General features: G+C 42.1%; 1 protein-coding gene across 3 annotated transcripts in view; it reads right to left on the bottom strand.

Annotated features, from left to right (window-relative positions):
* The window catches only part of VAV3 (vav guanine nucleotide exchange factor 3), a 275,259-nt gene that overhangs the window by 42,031 nt on the left and 214,788 nt on the right, over positions 1 to 18,440 (bottom strand). For 2 of the 3 annotated variants that reach the window (XM_073571669.1, XM_073571671.1), the window contains 3 exons: positions 5,431 to 5,567; positions 3,477 to 3,542; positions 1,558 to 1,595 (listed from right to left, as the gene is read on the bottom strand). In XM_073571669.1, coding sequence (XP_073427770.1) covers positions 1,558 to 1,595; positions 3,477 to 3,542; positions 5,431 to 5,567 — 241 coding nt within the window. The remainder of the gene's footprint in view (positions 1 to 1,557; positions 1,596 to 3,476; positions 3,543 to 5,430; positions 5,568 to 18,440) is intronic. The other variant, XM_073571670.1, reaches the window with a different exon arrangement.

Genomic DNA, 18,440 nt, shown 5'->3' with positions numbered 1-18,440 from the left:
GTAAGCTACAGTATGTACCAACCATGGGAACAATGAAGACTGTAAGCTACAAGATGTACTAACAATGGGAACAAGTAAGACTAATCTGCAGTATGTACCAACCATGGGGACAAGGAAAACTGTAAGCTACACTATGTACCAACCATGGGGACAATGAAGACTGTAAGCTACAAGATGTTCTAACCACAGGGACAAGGAAGACTGTAATCTACAGTATGTACTAACCACGGGGACAAGGAAGACTGTAATCTACAGTATGTACTAACCATGGGAACAAGTAAGACTGTAATCTACAGTATGTACCAACCATGGGGACAAGGAAGACTGTAAGCTACAGTATGTCCCAACCATGGGGGACAATGAAGACTGTAAGCTACAAGATGTAATAACCATGGGGACAAGGAAGACTGTAATCTACAGTATGTACCAACCATGGGGACATGGAAGACTGTAATCTACAGTATGTACCAACCATGGGGATAATGAAGACTGTAAGCTACAAGATGTACTAACCACGGGGACAAGGAAGACTGTAATCTACAGTATGTACCAACCATGGGGACAAGGAAGACTGTAAGCTACAAGATGTACTAACCATGGGGGCAAGTAAGACTAATCTACAGTATGTACCAACCATGGGGACAAGGAAGACTGTAAGCTACAGTATGTCCCAACCATGGGGGACAATGAAGACTGTAAGCTACAAGATGTAATAACCATGGGGACAAGGAAGACTGTAATCTACAGTATGTACCAACCATGGGGACATGGAAGACTGTAATCTACAGTATGTACCAACCATGGGGATAATGAAGACTGTAAGCTACAAGATGTACTAACCACGGGGACAAGGAAGACTGTAATCTACAGTATGTACCAACCATGGGGACAAGGAAGACTGTAAGCTACAAGATGTACTAACCATGGGAACAAGTAAGACTAATCTACAGTATGTACTAACCATGGATCAAGAAGGCGATGTGAAGTCACTTTGTTACAAAATAGAATGAGTATAATACGAATTTATTCTACTAAATCACATTCTGCATCAGGATTGGGTAAATGCCAGGAACCCGGTATAGTAACATAGTTATTAAGGTTGAAGGAAGACTTTAAGTCCATCTATTTCAATCCATATCCTATCCTAACTTGCCCTAGCATGTTGATCCAGAGGAAGGCAAAAAAACCCATGTGACAAACAGTAAGTTTCACATTGGGGAAAAAAATTTGTTCCCGACTCGACATACGGCAATCAGACTAGCTCCGTGGATCAACGCAATATGCCAATGTATTTAAATATTTTCTACTATTGCCTAACTTTTTGGATTGTGCTTATTAGACATTAGATTGGTTCTACAGTGGTATGGCTGATTGGCTGCTACCATCCCACAGGGTTTTGTCCATTTATAATATAGAATCTTATCTATTAGGATAAATATATAGAAGTACACCAGAGAATGAGCTTTCATATGAACTCCCTTCTAAATCACTAGGTGACTAGTTATTGCAGTGATTTCTATGAAAGAAGGTTAAAAAGACCGAACTTCATGTACTCACCATGGCTGCCCCGAGTAATCTACTGGCTTTGGCATCTGCTATGGAAAAAGAGATGAGTAAGATCTAGAACCACACTCTGTAAGGCTAACAACTCAAAAATTCATACATCAATCCAGCCTATTCTCTTACAATGTTGGTCCGGAGGAAGAAAAAAACCCATAAGGCAAAAGCCAATTATTTTCCCCGACTCTCACTAAGGCAATTAGAATAAATTCCTGGATCAACAACCAATCCCCAGAAACTTAAAAAGCTTAACTTGTAGTTTTAGTGAATTTACGCTTCAACTTACTACAGCAAAAAGTTTAATGTTCTCATTGCTCTTACAGTAAAGAATCTCCTTTCTTGTTGATATTGAAGCCTTCTTGCTATAGATGCACAATTTCAGCACTCCTGCGATTAAGCCATAGCTCCGGACAAAAAAAGTGTTAATATCTACAACATTTTCCTAAATTTACTGCCAATGGATATGTTCTCAAAAAGTGAAAACCTAGCGGATTTCCCATCTGCATTTTTATTTTTTAAGGTTATCTCACCTAACCACTACAAAAAATAGCAGCGTAAATTGCCAGGCACTGTGAATTTGGAATACACAAGCATGTCAATTTACAGAGCAGACACCAGTGCACATTTCATCCTCTGCAACGCAAATTGTCAAATAATTAGCACACCCATGCCATTTATGCACTAGATATGCAATGTGGGCACATACCCTGACGACTCGTTCACACGACCGTATTTTCGGTCTATAAAAAAATGGATAGTACACAGACAACACTAGGACCAATCTTATTCAATGAGGCCTTGCAGATGAGCCATTTTTTTATAGACTGAATCTGCATGTGAAAAACAAATCACAGTATGCACTAGTTTCTTCTGAGTGTCCATTCAAGTCTATGGAAGTGCAAAAAACTCAGAATCACAGTATAGCATCCATGTATCAATTCTGTAACAAAGGAAACGGTAAATGGTCCTGTAAATTAATTAATACTGAAGTTGCTGCTGTTAAAAAAAAAAAAAAAAAATCAGATTGTAAACAGACTGCACATGTATGACAAAGAAAAAAACTGTTGATATTTTCTGGATGAAACTCTTACAATGTTTAATACATCCGTGTGAACCCGGCATCAGGGTAAGAAACTATAAACTAATCATTTTAGAAAGTGTCGAACATAAGTTCTAGAGATGGCTTCTGTCACGCCACCTCTAATTAGTAAGCCGTCTGCAAACACGCTCATATACGAGTCATTTACGGTTAATTAAACTTCTGTGCAACAAGTGACATGAACTAGCGCATACAGCAAAGATGACGATGCTCATCCAGTAGGCCGATGTACCCAACTTTATCCATTTACTGCTGTATCTGCAGTCTACTAAATTCTGGGTACATAGCCACGAAGTGATGAGCGAGCGTGCTTGGATAAGGTGCTATCCAAGCATGCTGGGGTTCTAACCGAGCGTCTTTGACATGCTCGAAAAATATGTTCGAGATCCCGCACCTGCATGTCTATTCGACAGCCATAACACATGCAGGGATTACCTGTTTGTTAGGCAACCCCTACATATGTACGGAATTTTTCATCTGTATTGTAAACTGTATGCAATCAGTTTTTCACATCCGTACGGCATCCATCTGTATACATCAGGAGTTAATAAAATTTTGCAAGACCAAATACAGTTTCTTATTTTAATAACTGCAATATATTCATAAAATTGGATCCACCCATTAGATCCATGTGAAAAAATTGTCGTCTGAACAGCCAAATGAAATAACATCGGCCCAAGTGCTGTCCATGTGAGGTCAGTGTTTTCACGCACAGCATTCAGATATAAAAGGCAGAATGATGTATATATGAAGCCCCCCGCCACTTTTTCTGCCAATACATATCTGGATTTTATCGGGAAGGTAAATTCATACTTACACATGGGCTCGGTTTTACTGCATCACTTGGAAAAAAGCCAAGCTCTCCCGTGACAATATTTTTTCCCTGAAACAGAATAATGAAACTAATTTTTTTAAATCCAGCAATAGAAAAATATACACAATGGAATGGTTATGATAAAAGATCTGGCATCCCTCCCGTTATCCTACAAGTCCATCAGCAAAATATGCCTAAAAATCATAATATGCACGGGTGTCCGATAAGTCATATGCCCTATTAGCAATAATAACAGATCAGCAGTTGGGTTTCATTTATTCCCAGGGCTATTATGGTGAAGATGTCAGCCATGGCAATCACAATGACAATCTATTCGTGATCAGAGTACTAGAAAAATATCATCCAAAAGGAAAAGTCAAAAAGTATCCAAGGATGACTTTTGACAAGAAGCAGTTGTTTATTTAAATGTCTAAAACCAGCAGCAGAATCCTATTCAGTGTTCAAACATGGATGGGTGCAGTGCGATCAGACGACCTGGAGCACTTGGACGAGAAGAATATCCTTCATTATTAACAAGATGGTGTAAAGTATAGCTATATATACCCAAAGTAACACCCCTTGATAACACTAAGCATCAATCACTTGATGTAATTGATAATTAGAGTGTTATTTGCATATAAATAGCTACAGTTTACACCATTTCTTTGCTTGAAATGGCTCTTATTATTTAAAGAAACCTTCATTTCAGGGTGATCTAGATCTGAAAAGGGGGTTATGTAAATTTATTTTTATATATATTTAAGTAAGTAAAGAAACTGTCAGACAGATATAGAGAGGGGAGGGGACAATCTACCGCTTGTTGGGGAAGGAGACAGTAGATTGGGGGTAGCAGCTGGTTTTGAGGTGGAAGCAAGATCATGGTCAGCTATAGGCGGTTTTGAACAGATGAGTTTTCAAGTTCTGTTTGAAGGTTCCAAACATGGGAGATAATTGGATGTGCTGAGGCATAGAGTCCCAGAGGATGGGGATACCCGGTATAAGTCTTGGAGGAGTTTTGGTGAAGAACATACACGAGCAGAGAAAAGAAGTTTTTATGTGAGAGGAGGTATCGGAAGATTAGTTTGGAGATGTATGAGAGAGACAAAATATGGAGGGCTGTCACGGGGTTACTGCAACAGAGAGGATCCAGAAAACCGCAGCTTCTGATTGCTCTAACTCCTGCGCTGAGAAGAAGCACTTCTTTTTAATGGTATTTATTTGTTTTGGCAGAACAGGGGTTAGTCAGCCATGTTGGAAACTCTGAGCTCTCAGCTGAGCTTGGTTAGCCACTCCCATCCCCTTTATAATCTGGGTCCTAATTCAGATCCATGGCAGAGCTAGCTTTTTCTGCAAGACTTAGGAGGTGAGGTGCTCATATGAGGAGTTTTGGAGGTGTTATCTGTGACTGCTGTGTGGCTTGTAAGTGTGGTCATTCCTTTCCCTCCTCTTACTTTGTTTTTTCCCCATCCTACACTCCTCCGATTCATTCCTCTGGTATATGTAAGTGAATATTTGTATGCCTGGAATTTTCATTTACCCCCTTGTTTGTGTAGCCTTGTTTGTCGGGTTGGTGAACTGCAGTGCATAGTAGCGCCCCTCTTCCCTGGGTGGGGGAAGAGAACAAACGGAGGGCTAACTCAGGGAAAAGGGAAGGGTGGTGGCTCCGGCATCTTCACCTTCAGAAGTATCCCGGGGAGTAGGGCGAGCGAGGGCACCCCCTAGTGTTTGGGACAGGGAAGGAGCCCCTGGTCCTGGGTCACCCAACAGCTGTGTTGTGACAATTGTGTTCTCCAACATGATCAGAATGCCAGTGTTGAAGCAGATGGAACAAAGTGAATTATATCACTTTATATTGCATAAATGCCACGATCAGTATTGATTGCGGCATATCATGTGTGAGTTATCTAGCATCTTCCCTGGAATAATCTCTGATACAACAATACGTCCAAACACCTACCTGCCAAAACAGGCTGTGAGGATCTGCCCTGATTAACTCAATGGTGTCTCCAACCTGTATGGTGAGCGAAGGGCCATTGTTTACTGGAGGTGCTGGGTAACCATTGTAAGGTCGAATAACCTGCAACTTTGGTAAACCTGTAAGATAAATGCAACAAAAATGAAAGATTAGAAATAGAATATTCTCAAAAACACTTGCTGGATTTTTCTTTCATACACCAGTACAACTAAATTCCAATGTCAGTTTAAAGACAACCTGTCAAAAACGTACACCCACCTCTAAACCATAAATAAGATTGTTTTGCCCTTTAAAATAGGAGTCAGGCAATTCTTTAATGACCCTAAAGCACTGCTCCACATTTTGAAGTTGGGTCTGGGAGTGCATTGGGATGTGATGATGCACTTACAGCTTCTGCGATGCAGGCTGTATTTAATAACTAGCTGCACCCTCACCTGCTGATTGACAGGTCAATTGATAAGCCAGTGGACATTGTTCCAGATTCAAAACATTGCATTTTGAACTTGTGCCTGGCAGTGCAATGGGACGTAATGATGCACTTCCAGCTATTCCGTACTATGTTGTTTGCTCTATTATACAGCCACTGACCTGCTGTCAATCAGCCAAGTGCGGGTGCTGCTAGGCTGAGAATACAGCATGGGCCTGAGAACTTAGAAGTGGCATCTTCATGACAAAATGCACTTCCAGACACAACCTCAAAATGTGATTTCTCGCTGCTGAATAAATGCTTAGAAGTCATAAAGGGATCAACTGGATTATTCTTTAAAGGGCAACACAGTGATATTAAAGAAGCACTCCTCCCATCAAAGTTCTTATCCTCTTAATAAATTGCAGTCATCATATTACATAGCACTGTGTACTGACAATTGCTCATTTTGCCTTTCTACCCAGCTAATTATTCTCTTTTCCATTAGGTTTATGACATCACGTGATTAAGAACTGACTAGCCGATTCCTTCTAAGCTCTATGTAGAAATAGGAGGTGAATTTTCTCTGCACAAGTCATGAATCACTGTGAAACTCTATGAAAGGGGAAGGAGAGGAGCAGATAGGTCCAGAGTTGAAGAGGGGGATGATAAATGCAGGGATAATAGACTTACTGTTGCTACATAGAGCAGAAAAGAGAATAATTAATTGGGCAGAAAAGCAAAATTATCATTGTAAGTACACAGTGCTATATAATATGATGAATGCAATATATTAAGACCAGGCAGTATGAGAGGGCTTCACTGCCATTATTGCCTAACAGATGCCAGACACCCATATCAAGCAACCCAGTCTATAGACATTATTTAGTAAGAGATCCTTCTTAGTAGGACTGAGAAATAAATATAATGACCCAGCTAAATGTAATCTACTAGAAATATGATATTTCTGCATCCCACATAATGCCGCAGTGTATTTGTGTTCTTAACTAGGTGGGTAGACCTTACTTTATCTAAGAAACTTCCATTATTATAAAAATGCCAGGATTAATTTCTAAACATCACAACCGGCAGAATATGCTCATATTAGCAAGATAATGATCTTCAGACAAAGTCACTAATTGGCACTGGCGGAAAACCCAGATGCTGTAAATGAATTTATGTTAGAATTAGTAAGCATTTAGCACATTACATTAGATCTCCGACTGATGTGCATTCATGTATCCAAATTATCAATGCAAATGCGGCCGAGGTGTTTCCCATGTGGTCCTAATGTAACTGGATCGTACAGAAAATATAAGCTGAAAGCTGGCAGTAAAAAACTAATAACAGATGATGACAACCCGCCGTCCTATAGAGCCAAAGGGTCGTATGCAGCCTGAGCAGTCATCCGCAATACAGCTTCATATGAAACCCTGTAAACACATGTGGCATATGTCCTATAGGGATATAGATAACTTCATATGCCTGCCCTATTACACGTATGTAAACCTACAGCATTAGCTCATCCAAAACCTATGTATACGTGACTATAATTATAGGTACTTGCTACTTTGTGCTGGTATATAACAAGAAATCCCAATAAAGTACATTTAAGTTTGTGGCTGTAGCCAACACAAAGTAGCAAGTATTTGTGAAGTGTGAAGGAAATGATACATGGCTTACTAAAGATTTTAAATATAAAAATCTGAAAATTGTGACGTGCATTCGAAATCAGCCCCCCTGAGTCAACTGTATAGGGACGCCTTTCCCTATAATTACTGCTGCCGTTCTTTTGGGGTCTGTCTTTATAAATCTAGAGGCTGAAACTTTTGCACATTCTTCTTTGCACACTCACTCTCTGAGATTGGATGGAGGTGTCTGTAAAAAGCAATTTTCAAGTCTTGCCACAGAGTCTCAATGGGATTTAGGTCTGGACTGTGACTGGGCCTTTCACACATATGAATATACTTTGATCCAAATCGTCCATTGTAGCTCTGGCAGGAAGCTTAGGGTTGTTGTCCTTCTGGATGGTGAACCCACGCTCCAGTCTCAAGTATTTTGCAGCCTCTAACAAGTTTTCTTCCAGGATCGCCCTGCCCTGTATTTAGCTCCATCCTTCTTCCCATCAACTCTGACCAGCTTCCATGTCCCTGCTGAAGAAAAGTCTCCCCACAGCATGATGCTGCTACTACAATGTTTGATGGTGGGGATGGTGTTTTCAAGGTGATGTGCAGTGTTAGTTTAGCGTGTTGCTTTAAGCCCAAAAAGTTCTACTTTGGTATCATCGGGTCAGAGCACCTTCTTTCACCTGCTCGCTGTGTCCCCTAAATGCTTTTTGCAAACTGTAAATGGGACTTCTTATGACTTGCTTTCAGAAACGGCTTTCTTCTTTCCACTACCATAAAGGTCAGATTTGTGGAGTACACAACTAATAATTGTCCAGTGGACAGATTCTCCTACCTGAGCTGTGACTTTCTGCAGTTCCTTCAGTTTGACCATGGGCCAAAATTCTCCTGCAGTATGGCTGCTAGAAAACATAATGGCTAGGAGACACTCTAAAACATATGTATGTCTAAAAATAACTCAATTATGAGTTAAACTCACAATGTAAGGAACACTCCGTTTTAGTGGAGTGATCATGGTATTCCAGTGGTTCCGAAGCTCCACAGTGTCAATCACAGAAGCAGAGGGCTATAGTGGTCGCCAGGAGAGGAATAGTAAAGGAATCATTCTCTGTACACAGGCCTCGGTGAGTGCAGGGAAGGTTGTCGAATGTAGTATGGTTTATGAGACATGCAAAAAAATATTTTCTTTAGCCCTAAGATGACTTAATGGCAGACCAGGACCATGAAGACAGGAATACATGGCATTATCATGCATTTGTATTCCTCTCTTGAATAGCTATATGGCGGGAATAAGGTTCCCACCAAAGTTTTCCCCCTTTTAGCACGGTGGAAGAATTTGGGGGATTGGCTGGAGCATCTGCGCAGTCCACAGTGTGTCGCAGGGGAAGATTATATAATAATAATTTTTATTTATATAGCGCCAACATATTCCGCAGCACTTTACAATTAAGCGGGGACATGTACAGACAATAAATTCAATACAAGTTAAGACAATTTAAACAGTGATATTAGGAGTGAGGTCCCTGCTCGCAAGCTTACAATCTACAAGGAAAAGATTATGTTTCTTTCCCTGCGACGTCTGCTGATCGGGTATGAGGTTACTAAATAAAATAGCGGTGAAGGGATAAATGATGGCAGCGCCGAGGTTCGATGCCAGTCCTCGGCGCTGACGTATAAAGTGCTCCCCACCCTCCCCATTGGAGTAATAAAAGTCACGGCCCAGTGGGTTACTCGTTCACAGAACTGAATGGACAGTAGGTATTATAAGAGGTAAACGGGCTTGAGCTTTGGCTAAGTGGCACTTTTGGTTGTACAGTGGGGCAAAAAAGTATTTAGTCAGTCAGCAATAGTGCAAGTTCCACCACTTAAAAAGATGAGAGGCGTCTGTAATTTACATCATAGGTAGACCTCAACTATGGGAGACAAACTGAGAAAAAAAAATCCAGAAAATCACATTGTCTGTTTTTTTTCCATTTTATTTGCATATTATGGTGGAAAATAAGTATTTGGTCAGAAACAAGCAATCAAGATTTCTGGCTCTCACAGACCTGTAACTTCTTCTTTAAGAGTCTCCTCTTTCCTCCACTCATTGCCTGTAGTAATGGCACCTGTTTAAACTTGTTATCAGTATAAAAAGACACCTGTGCACACCCTCAAACAGTCTGACTCCAAACTCCACTATGGTGAAGACCAAAGAGCTGTCAAAGGACACCAGAAACAAAATTGTAGCCCTGCACCAGGCTGGGAAGACTGAATCTGCAATAGCCAACCAGCTTGGAGTGAAGAAATCAACTGTGGGAGCAATAATTAGAAAATGGAAGACATACAAGACCACTGATAATCTCCCTCGATCTGGTGCTCCACGCAAAATCCCACCCCGTGGGGTCAGAATGATCACAAGAACGGTGAGCAAAAATCCCAGAACCACGCGGGGGGACCTAGTGAATGAACTGCAGAGAGCTGGGACCAATGTAACAAGGCCTACCATAAGTAACACACTATGCCACCATGGACTCAGATCCTGCAGTGCCAGACGTGTCCCACTGCTTAAGCCTGTACATGTCCGGGCCCGTCTGAAGTTTGCTAGAGAGCATTTGGATGATCCAGAGGAGTTTTGGGAGAATGTCCTATGGTCTGATGAAACCAAACTGGAACTGTTTGGTAGAAACACAACTTGTCGTGTTTAGAGGAAAAAGAATACTGAGTTGCATCCATAAAACACCATACCTACTGTAAAGCATGGTGGTGGAAACATCATGCTTTGGGGCTGTTTCTCTGCAAAGGGGCCAGGACGACTGATCCGGGTACATGAAAGAATGAATGGGGCCATGTATCGTGAGATTTTGAGTGCAAACCTCCTTCCATCAGCAAGGGCATTGAAGATGAAACGTGGCTGGGTCTTTCAACATGACAATGATCCAAAGCACACCGCCAGGGCAACAAAGGAGTGGCTTCGTAAGAAGCATTTCAAGGTCCTGGAGTGGCCTAGCCAGTCTCCAGATCTCAACCCTATAGAAAACCTTTGGAGGGAGTTGAAAGTCCGTGTTGCCAAGCGAAAAACCAAAAACATCACTGCTCTAGAGGAGATCTGCATGGAGGAATGGGCCAACATACCAACAACAGTGTGTGGCAACCTTGTGAAGACTTACAGAAAACGTTTGACCTCTGTCATTGCCAACAAAGGATATATCACAAAGTATTGAGATGAAATTTTGTTTCTGACCAAATACTTATTTTCCACCATAATATGCAAATAAAATGAAAAAAAAACAGACAATGTGATTTTCTGGATTTTTTTTTTCTCAGTTTGTCTCCCATAGTTGAGGTCTACCTATGATGTAAATTACAGACGCCTCTCATCTTTTTAAGTGGTGGAACTTGCACTATTGCTGACTGACTAAATACTGTTTTGCCCCACTGTAAGTAGTTTACTATATGAAGTATTGTCGGTTATCATGTATTAATGAATTTTTAATAAAGGCTGTGGCCAAGCATTTTCCACTAAGTCAACGTGCTTCTGTGTAATTATTTAGGTATCTTAATGTAAGGATATAGTTATGGTTAGATATTGTTAATATGCAGTGTAATACCATGTTGTGTTTAGATTTGGGCGAACGAGAATAGAAATGTTCGTCACTTGTACCGGACAGTCACTGTTGAGGGCAGAAGGCTGAACACGGACTTTCTGCTGAAGTCTGGTGCAGTGTTTGGGGTAAGTCCGTGGTGGCGCGAAAAAGAGAATTTTTCTTTTCTTAGCTGTTCGGCCATCCATTATTTTCAATGGGGTTCAGGTTCTGGTGGAAGTTTGGGTTTGTTCTGGTACCCGAACCAAACTTTCTAAAAAGTTCAGGGCAGGTACCAGATCCCAAACTTCCACCATTCTGCTCATCCCTAGTTGTGTTCCTTCTGCTGCTATGAGGAAGTACAGAGCCCCCTGTGTGACCAGGTACTACCTGTTGGCAATAAAACTACAATAGTACAACAAAAAGAAAAGAATGCAGATGTGTAAAAATGTTGTGGTTAAAACGGAGCAGCTTTGCATTGGTAGAAATCTTCCAATTAGTGGTGGGGGCAGGGTTATACAGAGCTCATATGAATATGGAGGACTACATGGCTGCAGGTTTACTAGTCATCTAGTGATAATCTCCTACTGATAAAACACTGTTTTACCAAAACTACAGTAAGCAACCCAGAAAGTGACACATCAGTGTTAGAATATCTAGACTGATATACATCAGACTCTCAAACAGAATTGTAGCACTTTTCTGACGTATAAAGACAGATACACGACACCCATAATTATAAGATATTTACAGTAACTTATCTAACAGTTTTGCATGTTTTACCCTTTACATTACACAATCTGATAGTGTTTATATTGCCAGAAACGAACTATTTGTTCTTATAATTATGACAAATGTCCACACAATCCTAATTTCAAAATAACATATAACTAAAAGCTATTATATGATAGTGCATCATTTTCATTTTTTATATACCATTCGCAGCTGGATGTGACCTCTACCCCGCGTGCTGCAATATATGATAGATTTTATTACTGTTTTTCACTGTGATCTATATAGCTTTTTCAATTTTGTGCTTATACCTATTGCTGTGAACTGTATTGTTTACTATGTTAACGTTCCCTTTTTTTCATATTTTGCTGTATTGCAGGAATTTTTCATTCATTTTCCTTTTTTTGGTTCAAACCTGTTAAGGATTTTTACCATCACTTTATACTGTATATATGAGATCTGTTTATTTCAGTACCGTGGTTGATGTTCCTATATGGTCTGGGGGAACATTCATTAGCGCAAAGGTACTTACCCATTGATGGTTTTCTGAAGATGGAGAACTTAATTTCTCCAACTTGTCCATTCCGTGAGTTGACATATATCGGACTGCACTGCGGTGACATCCAAGTGCAATTTGATGTTTTCCACGCATCCATAGACTTGTATGGGTGCGCGCCGTCTGACATACGCTGCCAAATGCATCGATTTCTTTCTCATGAAGACTCGACACGAGAAAATAAACGCTAGTTGACACTGCTCCATAGTTTAACATCGGTGCGACAGCTATCCGATGAGACATCACATAGCACTTATTCAAGTTATACACTGGCTCCTCGCCAGTGTCAGCGAGCCCTTACTGTAATTCTTTTGAATGCTTGCGAGTTTCCTTTTTCCAACAGACTTCAGCTTACTCCAAACATTTTCAACTGGGGTTAGATCACGACTCACTGCTCACAACAGTCTTATTGAGTCTTGTGAATTTCTGGATGTGTGATTTGGGTTTCTATCCAGCTGTAGAGCCCAATAACTTTGACCCTTTACATTTAGCGATGCACCAGCGATCCCGACCATCGCATCGCTAAATGGTCGCTAGTGAGCTGCCAAACAGGCAGATCTCACTAGCGATGCAGCAGCGGTCGTTACTTACCTGTCAGACGCAGCGAGGGTGACATCTTCCGCCTGCGTCCATGGCTCGCTCGTCGGCGCCAGCAGGATCAGTGATCGCCAGCAGGGGGGCCAGTCGGAGGTGAGTATCACATGTAGCAATATCGCTGCGTCACAAAATCGGTGACGCTCTCGCGATATCGCTAGCGATATCGCTATGTGTAAAAGGCCCTTAAAAGTGGGTTTCCTTACACTTGGGAACACATTTCACTGTAAAATGCTCTCGTAATCCTTTGATTTCATTGTTCTCGTAACACATTCAAGTCCCAGAGGCAACAACGCAGCCCAACAACACTATAAGAAGAATGCACTTTCCTTTATAAGCTTCAATTTATAGGCTATAAAAATAAAGCAGTTATGCACTGAATGAGGTCTAGTTTGGCTTCATCTGTCCATTGCACACATTCATACAGGGATTGTCACTTGTCTATACAAGTCACTATTTTATGTCTTTACAACAGGGTCCGCCTTAGTTTTTTATTTCAGCTCAGACCAGATGTTATATGTTTTACATTTTCAAGCAACTTTCATAGCGTTCTGTCATTAAAGGGGTGCTGTCAAGTTCTTATATTGCTTTCATTAGTTAGATAGACTGAAAATAAGCAAGTTTGCAATTGATTTGCTTTTTCTGTCTGCTGTCATTCTCCTGCAGTGACAGCTGTTATTTTTTATAGTGTACAGCTCATTTCCATGAACCTCAACCACCAGATCCTGGCTGAGAGTGCAAAGTAGTTACATTTCAGGATGAGTTAACTCTTAACATCCCAGTCAGCTCACTCAAGCCCATTGCCGTCGACTACGACACAGATAACAGCTAATTGGTGGGGGTGCCAAGTGTGTCGGACCCTGACCGATCAGACATTGATGACCAATCCTGAGGATAGGTCATCAATGAAAAAGTAGAAGACAACCACTTTAAACTCTTGTAACATCACCAGCCAGCAGTTTTCAGAGCATGTCTGCTAATTAAGGGTCCCGTTACATTTAGCGATGCATCAGTGATCCCGACAACGATACGACCTGGTCAGGATCGCTGGTGCATCACTACATGGTCGCTAGTGAGCTGCCAAACAGGCAGATCTCACCAGCGACGCAGCAGCGATAAGCGATCCGTCGGCGGTCGCTCTTACCTGTCACACCGCAGCGATGATGACAACTTCTGCCTGCGTCCATGCGTCACTAGTCGGCGCCAGCGGGACGTCAACAATGAAAAATTGCCCAGGCCGTTCCAGCGCAATTAGCGATATCCAGCGGGGGTGGTGGTCGTAGGTATGTGTCACATGTAGCGAGATCGCTAGCGATATCGCTGTTGCGTCACAAAATCGGTGACGCTTTAGTGATATCGCTAGCGATCTCGCTATGTGTAAAAGGCCCTTAAGGCTGTGTTCACACACAGCATTTTTTCAGTGGTTTTTACAGCGGTTTTCACTATAAAACCGCTAAAAATAAGCTTCCCAGTCATTTCTATGCATTTTGCGCTTTTTGTGCACATTGATGCGTTTTTTACCGCGAAAAAAAGCATCGCGGTAAGAAACGCAGCATGCTCATTAATTTTGCGGATTTTTCCGCGGTTTTGGCTTCTCCATGCGGTTTGAAACCACTGCGGAAAAAAACGCATCAAAAACGCATCAAAATCGCGCAAAAACCGCCGCGGAAAAATAGGTGCGGTTTCTGGGAAGGGATTCAGGTTTTTGAGGAGAAATTTTCTGCAACGTGTGCACTTAAGGTCATGTCACACTAAGAGATATCGCTAGCAATATCGCTATAACTTGTGATGTTATAGCGATATTGCTAGCGATATCGCTATGTCTGATACTTACCTACAACCCGCTCCCCCGCTGATTATCGCTGATCGCGCGAGAACAGGCTGGACAGGTAAGTAGCGACCCGCGCCCCCAGCGATGTTGCTGGTGAGATCTTTCTGTGTGGCAGCTCACTAGCGACCACTTAGCGATGTACCAGCGATCCTGACCGCGTCATATCGCTGGTCAGGATCGCTAAATGATCGCTAGTGAGCTTTCACACAGAAAGATCTCACAGCGATGCAGCAGCGACGCAGCGCACGATACTCACCTTTCACACACAGCGATCCTGACGTCCTCCCGCCCGCCTCCACGCGTCGTTCGTCGTCACAGCAGGAAGCCCAGCAGGAAGCTGACGACGAGAAATGGAGCCGGACATTCTCGCGCGATCAGCGATGGACAGCGGGGGAGCCGGTCGGAGGTATCACACAAAATCGGTGACGTTATAGTGATATCGCTAGCGATATCGCTATATGTAAAACCTCCTTAAGTGTGACAGTACCTTTAGCCTAAAGGTACTGTCACACTTAGCGATGTACCAGCGATCCCGACCAGCGATATGACTCGGTCAGGATCGCTGGTACATCGCTAAGTGGTCGCTAGTGAGCTGCCACACAGGCAGATCTCACCAGCGACATCGCTGGGGACGGGTGTCGCTACTTACCTGTCAGACTAGGTGATCCTACGTCCTCCCGCCCGGCTCCACGTGTCGCTCGTCTCTCCACAGGAAGCTGACGACGACAAACAGTCCTGAACGTTCTCGCGCGATCAGCGATAACAAGCGGGGGAGCGGGTTGTAGGTAAGTATCACACACAGCGATATCGCTAGCAATATCGCTATAACGTCACAAGTTATAGCGATATTGCTAGCGATATCGCTTAGTGTGACAGCTAGGGTACCGTTACACCTAGCGATGCACCAGCGATCCCGACTAGCGATATGACGCGGTCAGGATCGCTGGTGCATTGCTAGGTGGTCGCTAGTGAGCTGCCACTCAGGCAGATCTCACCAGCGACATCGCTGGGGACGGGGATCGCTACTTACCTGTCAGACGCGGCGATCCTGCGTCCTCCCGCCCGGCTCCACTCGTCGCTCGTCGGCGCCACAGGAAGCGCCGCAGGAAGTGACCGACGAGGAATGGTCCAGGAGCTTCTCGCGCGATCAGCGATAACCAGCGGGGGAGCCGGTCAAAGGTAAGTATCACATGCAGCGATATCGCTAGCAATATCGCTGTAACGTCACAAAATCGGTGACTTTACAGCGATATTGCTAGTGATATCGCAGTTTGTAACGGGGGCTTAAACTACTGACAGATAAATGCGTTACAGCAGAACTTGTGCTGAGCTTTATAGTTCCACTAATACAACAGTTTTATTTGACAGAGCTGTCACTCAAGGAGGAGAGCCCACCCTGCTAAAATCCAAGAAGTAAGGAAACCAAGATTACATTGCTTTGAGATGCTCCAAAGACAACTTGAAAATACAGCTTGAATTTTCCTATTTCCACCACATTCTATAAGGGTAATAACTTTTTCAAGAGTAGCAAATGTCTTGATAAAATTTCAAATTGTTTAAACTAAGATGCCAAGGTCTTTGAAGATAAACTTGGACTCTTTAGACTGCTTGTGCTTAGAGATAATAGCATTTATGTTCCCTCTTGTCTTTGTGAGCAGTGAACAGAAAATAAAACTGGTCTTTTTATGTATTATAGCCACCATTTATAGGCTTCACAATATCATGTGAACATTTACAAGTTTGGGACAGATGAAGTCTAATTTCCAATTAGTCACTGGTTATTCTGATTTTGTCCTTTGTTTCAAATTGAACAAACGGTGCCATTAATCATGTTACGTCCTAGCACTGTTTTAAAAGTTGTATCCTTTTTTAATGCCTAATCTGTATTTTGGTGCATTTGTTTTTTCTGTACCAAACATGAAAATTTCTATATACAGTGTACAAGCACTTTCACTAAACAATTTATTATAAGAGATAAATTTCATGGTGTACTTATTATTCAGGAATGTCAATAATGTTGACTAAAGATTATACACAAGTGCTGCATTTAAAATTCTGCTGGAACTCTCCAGCTGCACCATTCAAACCCATAAATATATATATACACTCACAAACACCTTTTTTAATCTAACAGTAAATATATCCACATTTTTAGTAATAGTGATCACTTGTTTCCAACCTGCGCTTCCATGTGAACTGTTTTCTTATAGACTGAAGCCTCCGCTCTCTTCACCTCATATTACTGTGCTTTTATCTTTCGGCATAAAGCATTACATTTCACATTCTGGTACTGATTTTTTAGAAGGTTCCTGCTACTCATATAAGCACATTGCAGCTGCTCTAGAGACCTGTGTTATGCAGAAGTGAATTCTCATGGCTTCCATTATTCATTGATAACCTTCTGCTTTAGATTCGTTTATACTCCTTTCTCTTTACACTTTTGATTGTCATAATTTATGTAGATTGACTCACATTAGTACATTTAGGCTATGTATATTAGGTCTGTATTTTCACCCACCACAGTGCAATTTTTGGTTTGCCCAACTCTCAAAGGGTTATTGCTAGAATCACATTATTTTCACAAATCACAGTAAAAGTTCAACAAAGGTTATTTTTTGCACTATTTTGTCTTTTTTCTCCATATACCCATTTGTGCTTCCATCGTCACATAGGTGAAAGAGTGGCCCTAATCCTACATTGCTAAAACTACATTTCCCAACAGCACCCTGCTCCTCCTAGTGCTGCACACCCCTCCCTCCCTATCCTGTGTGCTTCAGACTAGCCCTATCCTCTAGCAAGGCTAGCTGATGAGTGTGTAAAATAGAACAGCTTTTCCAACACAGCTCTTCTAAACAATAGCTTTAGTGCAACCACCTGTACAGCCACACGGGAGCCCAAGAAGTAAGGAGGTCCACTTTCAACACCAAAGCAGCTTCTGTAAGGGTGCTTTCACGTTGCGCTTAGTACACGTTCGGTGGCCCCGTCGAGGCATATGTTCAAAACCCTACCCCCTGCAAAACGGGATTCAGACGTAGGCGCCAACGGGGCCACAGTCTATACGTCGAGTGTCCATCTCCAGTAGGCATACACACTCTAAAATGATGCATGGCAGAGTGCATATTCGCTCTGCTGGCACCATTATAGCCATTGGCCCTGTCGGCGAATACGTCTGAATCCCGTTTGATGGGGGGATTGGGACATGTGCCCTGAAAGGCCACTAAGCACGTACTAAACACAATGTTAAAACACCCTTACAAACACATAAAGAAGTGCATTATCCTGAAGTATTGGATGGTAAAGGTCACATGTACAGTTTTTGAATAGAAGCCTTCTGTCTGTGTCCGCCGCAGGCTCAGCTGCATCTATTACAAATATTTCACACATTATAATGCTAATCTATGTTGGTCATGTATACAGCTCTGTCTGAAAGATTTTAATCTACTGTCATCTACACAAACATAACTTTAGAAGTGTTGTTGCATCATTGCTTTGTTAGCTAGCTTTAATTAGAAATCAACAGTCCTTTCCTGAGCTCTCTCTGCCTGCACTCCGGAGCATGGCAGAGCTCACACAAATAGGGTTGATGGCTGCCTCTAGCGGCTCGGTGGTGTGAAACTACACATACCGCACTGTCAGCACACATGTCACAGTTTAGTGCTTCATTGTGCAGACTAAGAACAGTGGA

Source organism: Dendrobates tinctorius, unplaced genomic scaffold (genome assembly GCF_039654945.1).
Source record: "Dendrobates tinctorius isolate UK_male_01 unplaced genomic scaffold, ASM3965494v1 ptg000029l, whole genome shotgun sequence".
Lineage (NCBI taxonomy): Eukaryota > Metazoa > Chordata > Amphibia > Anura > Dendrobatidae > Dendrobates > Dendrobates tinctorius.
This window is presented reverse-complemented; position numbering and strand designations above follow the sequence as displayed.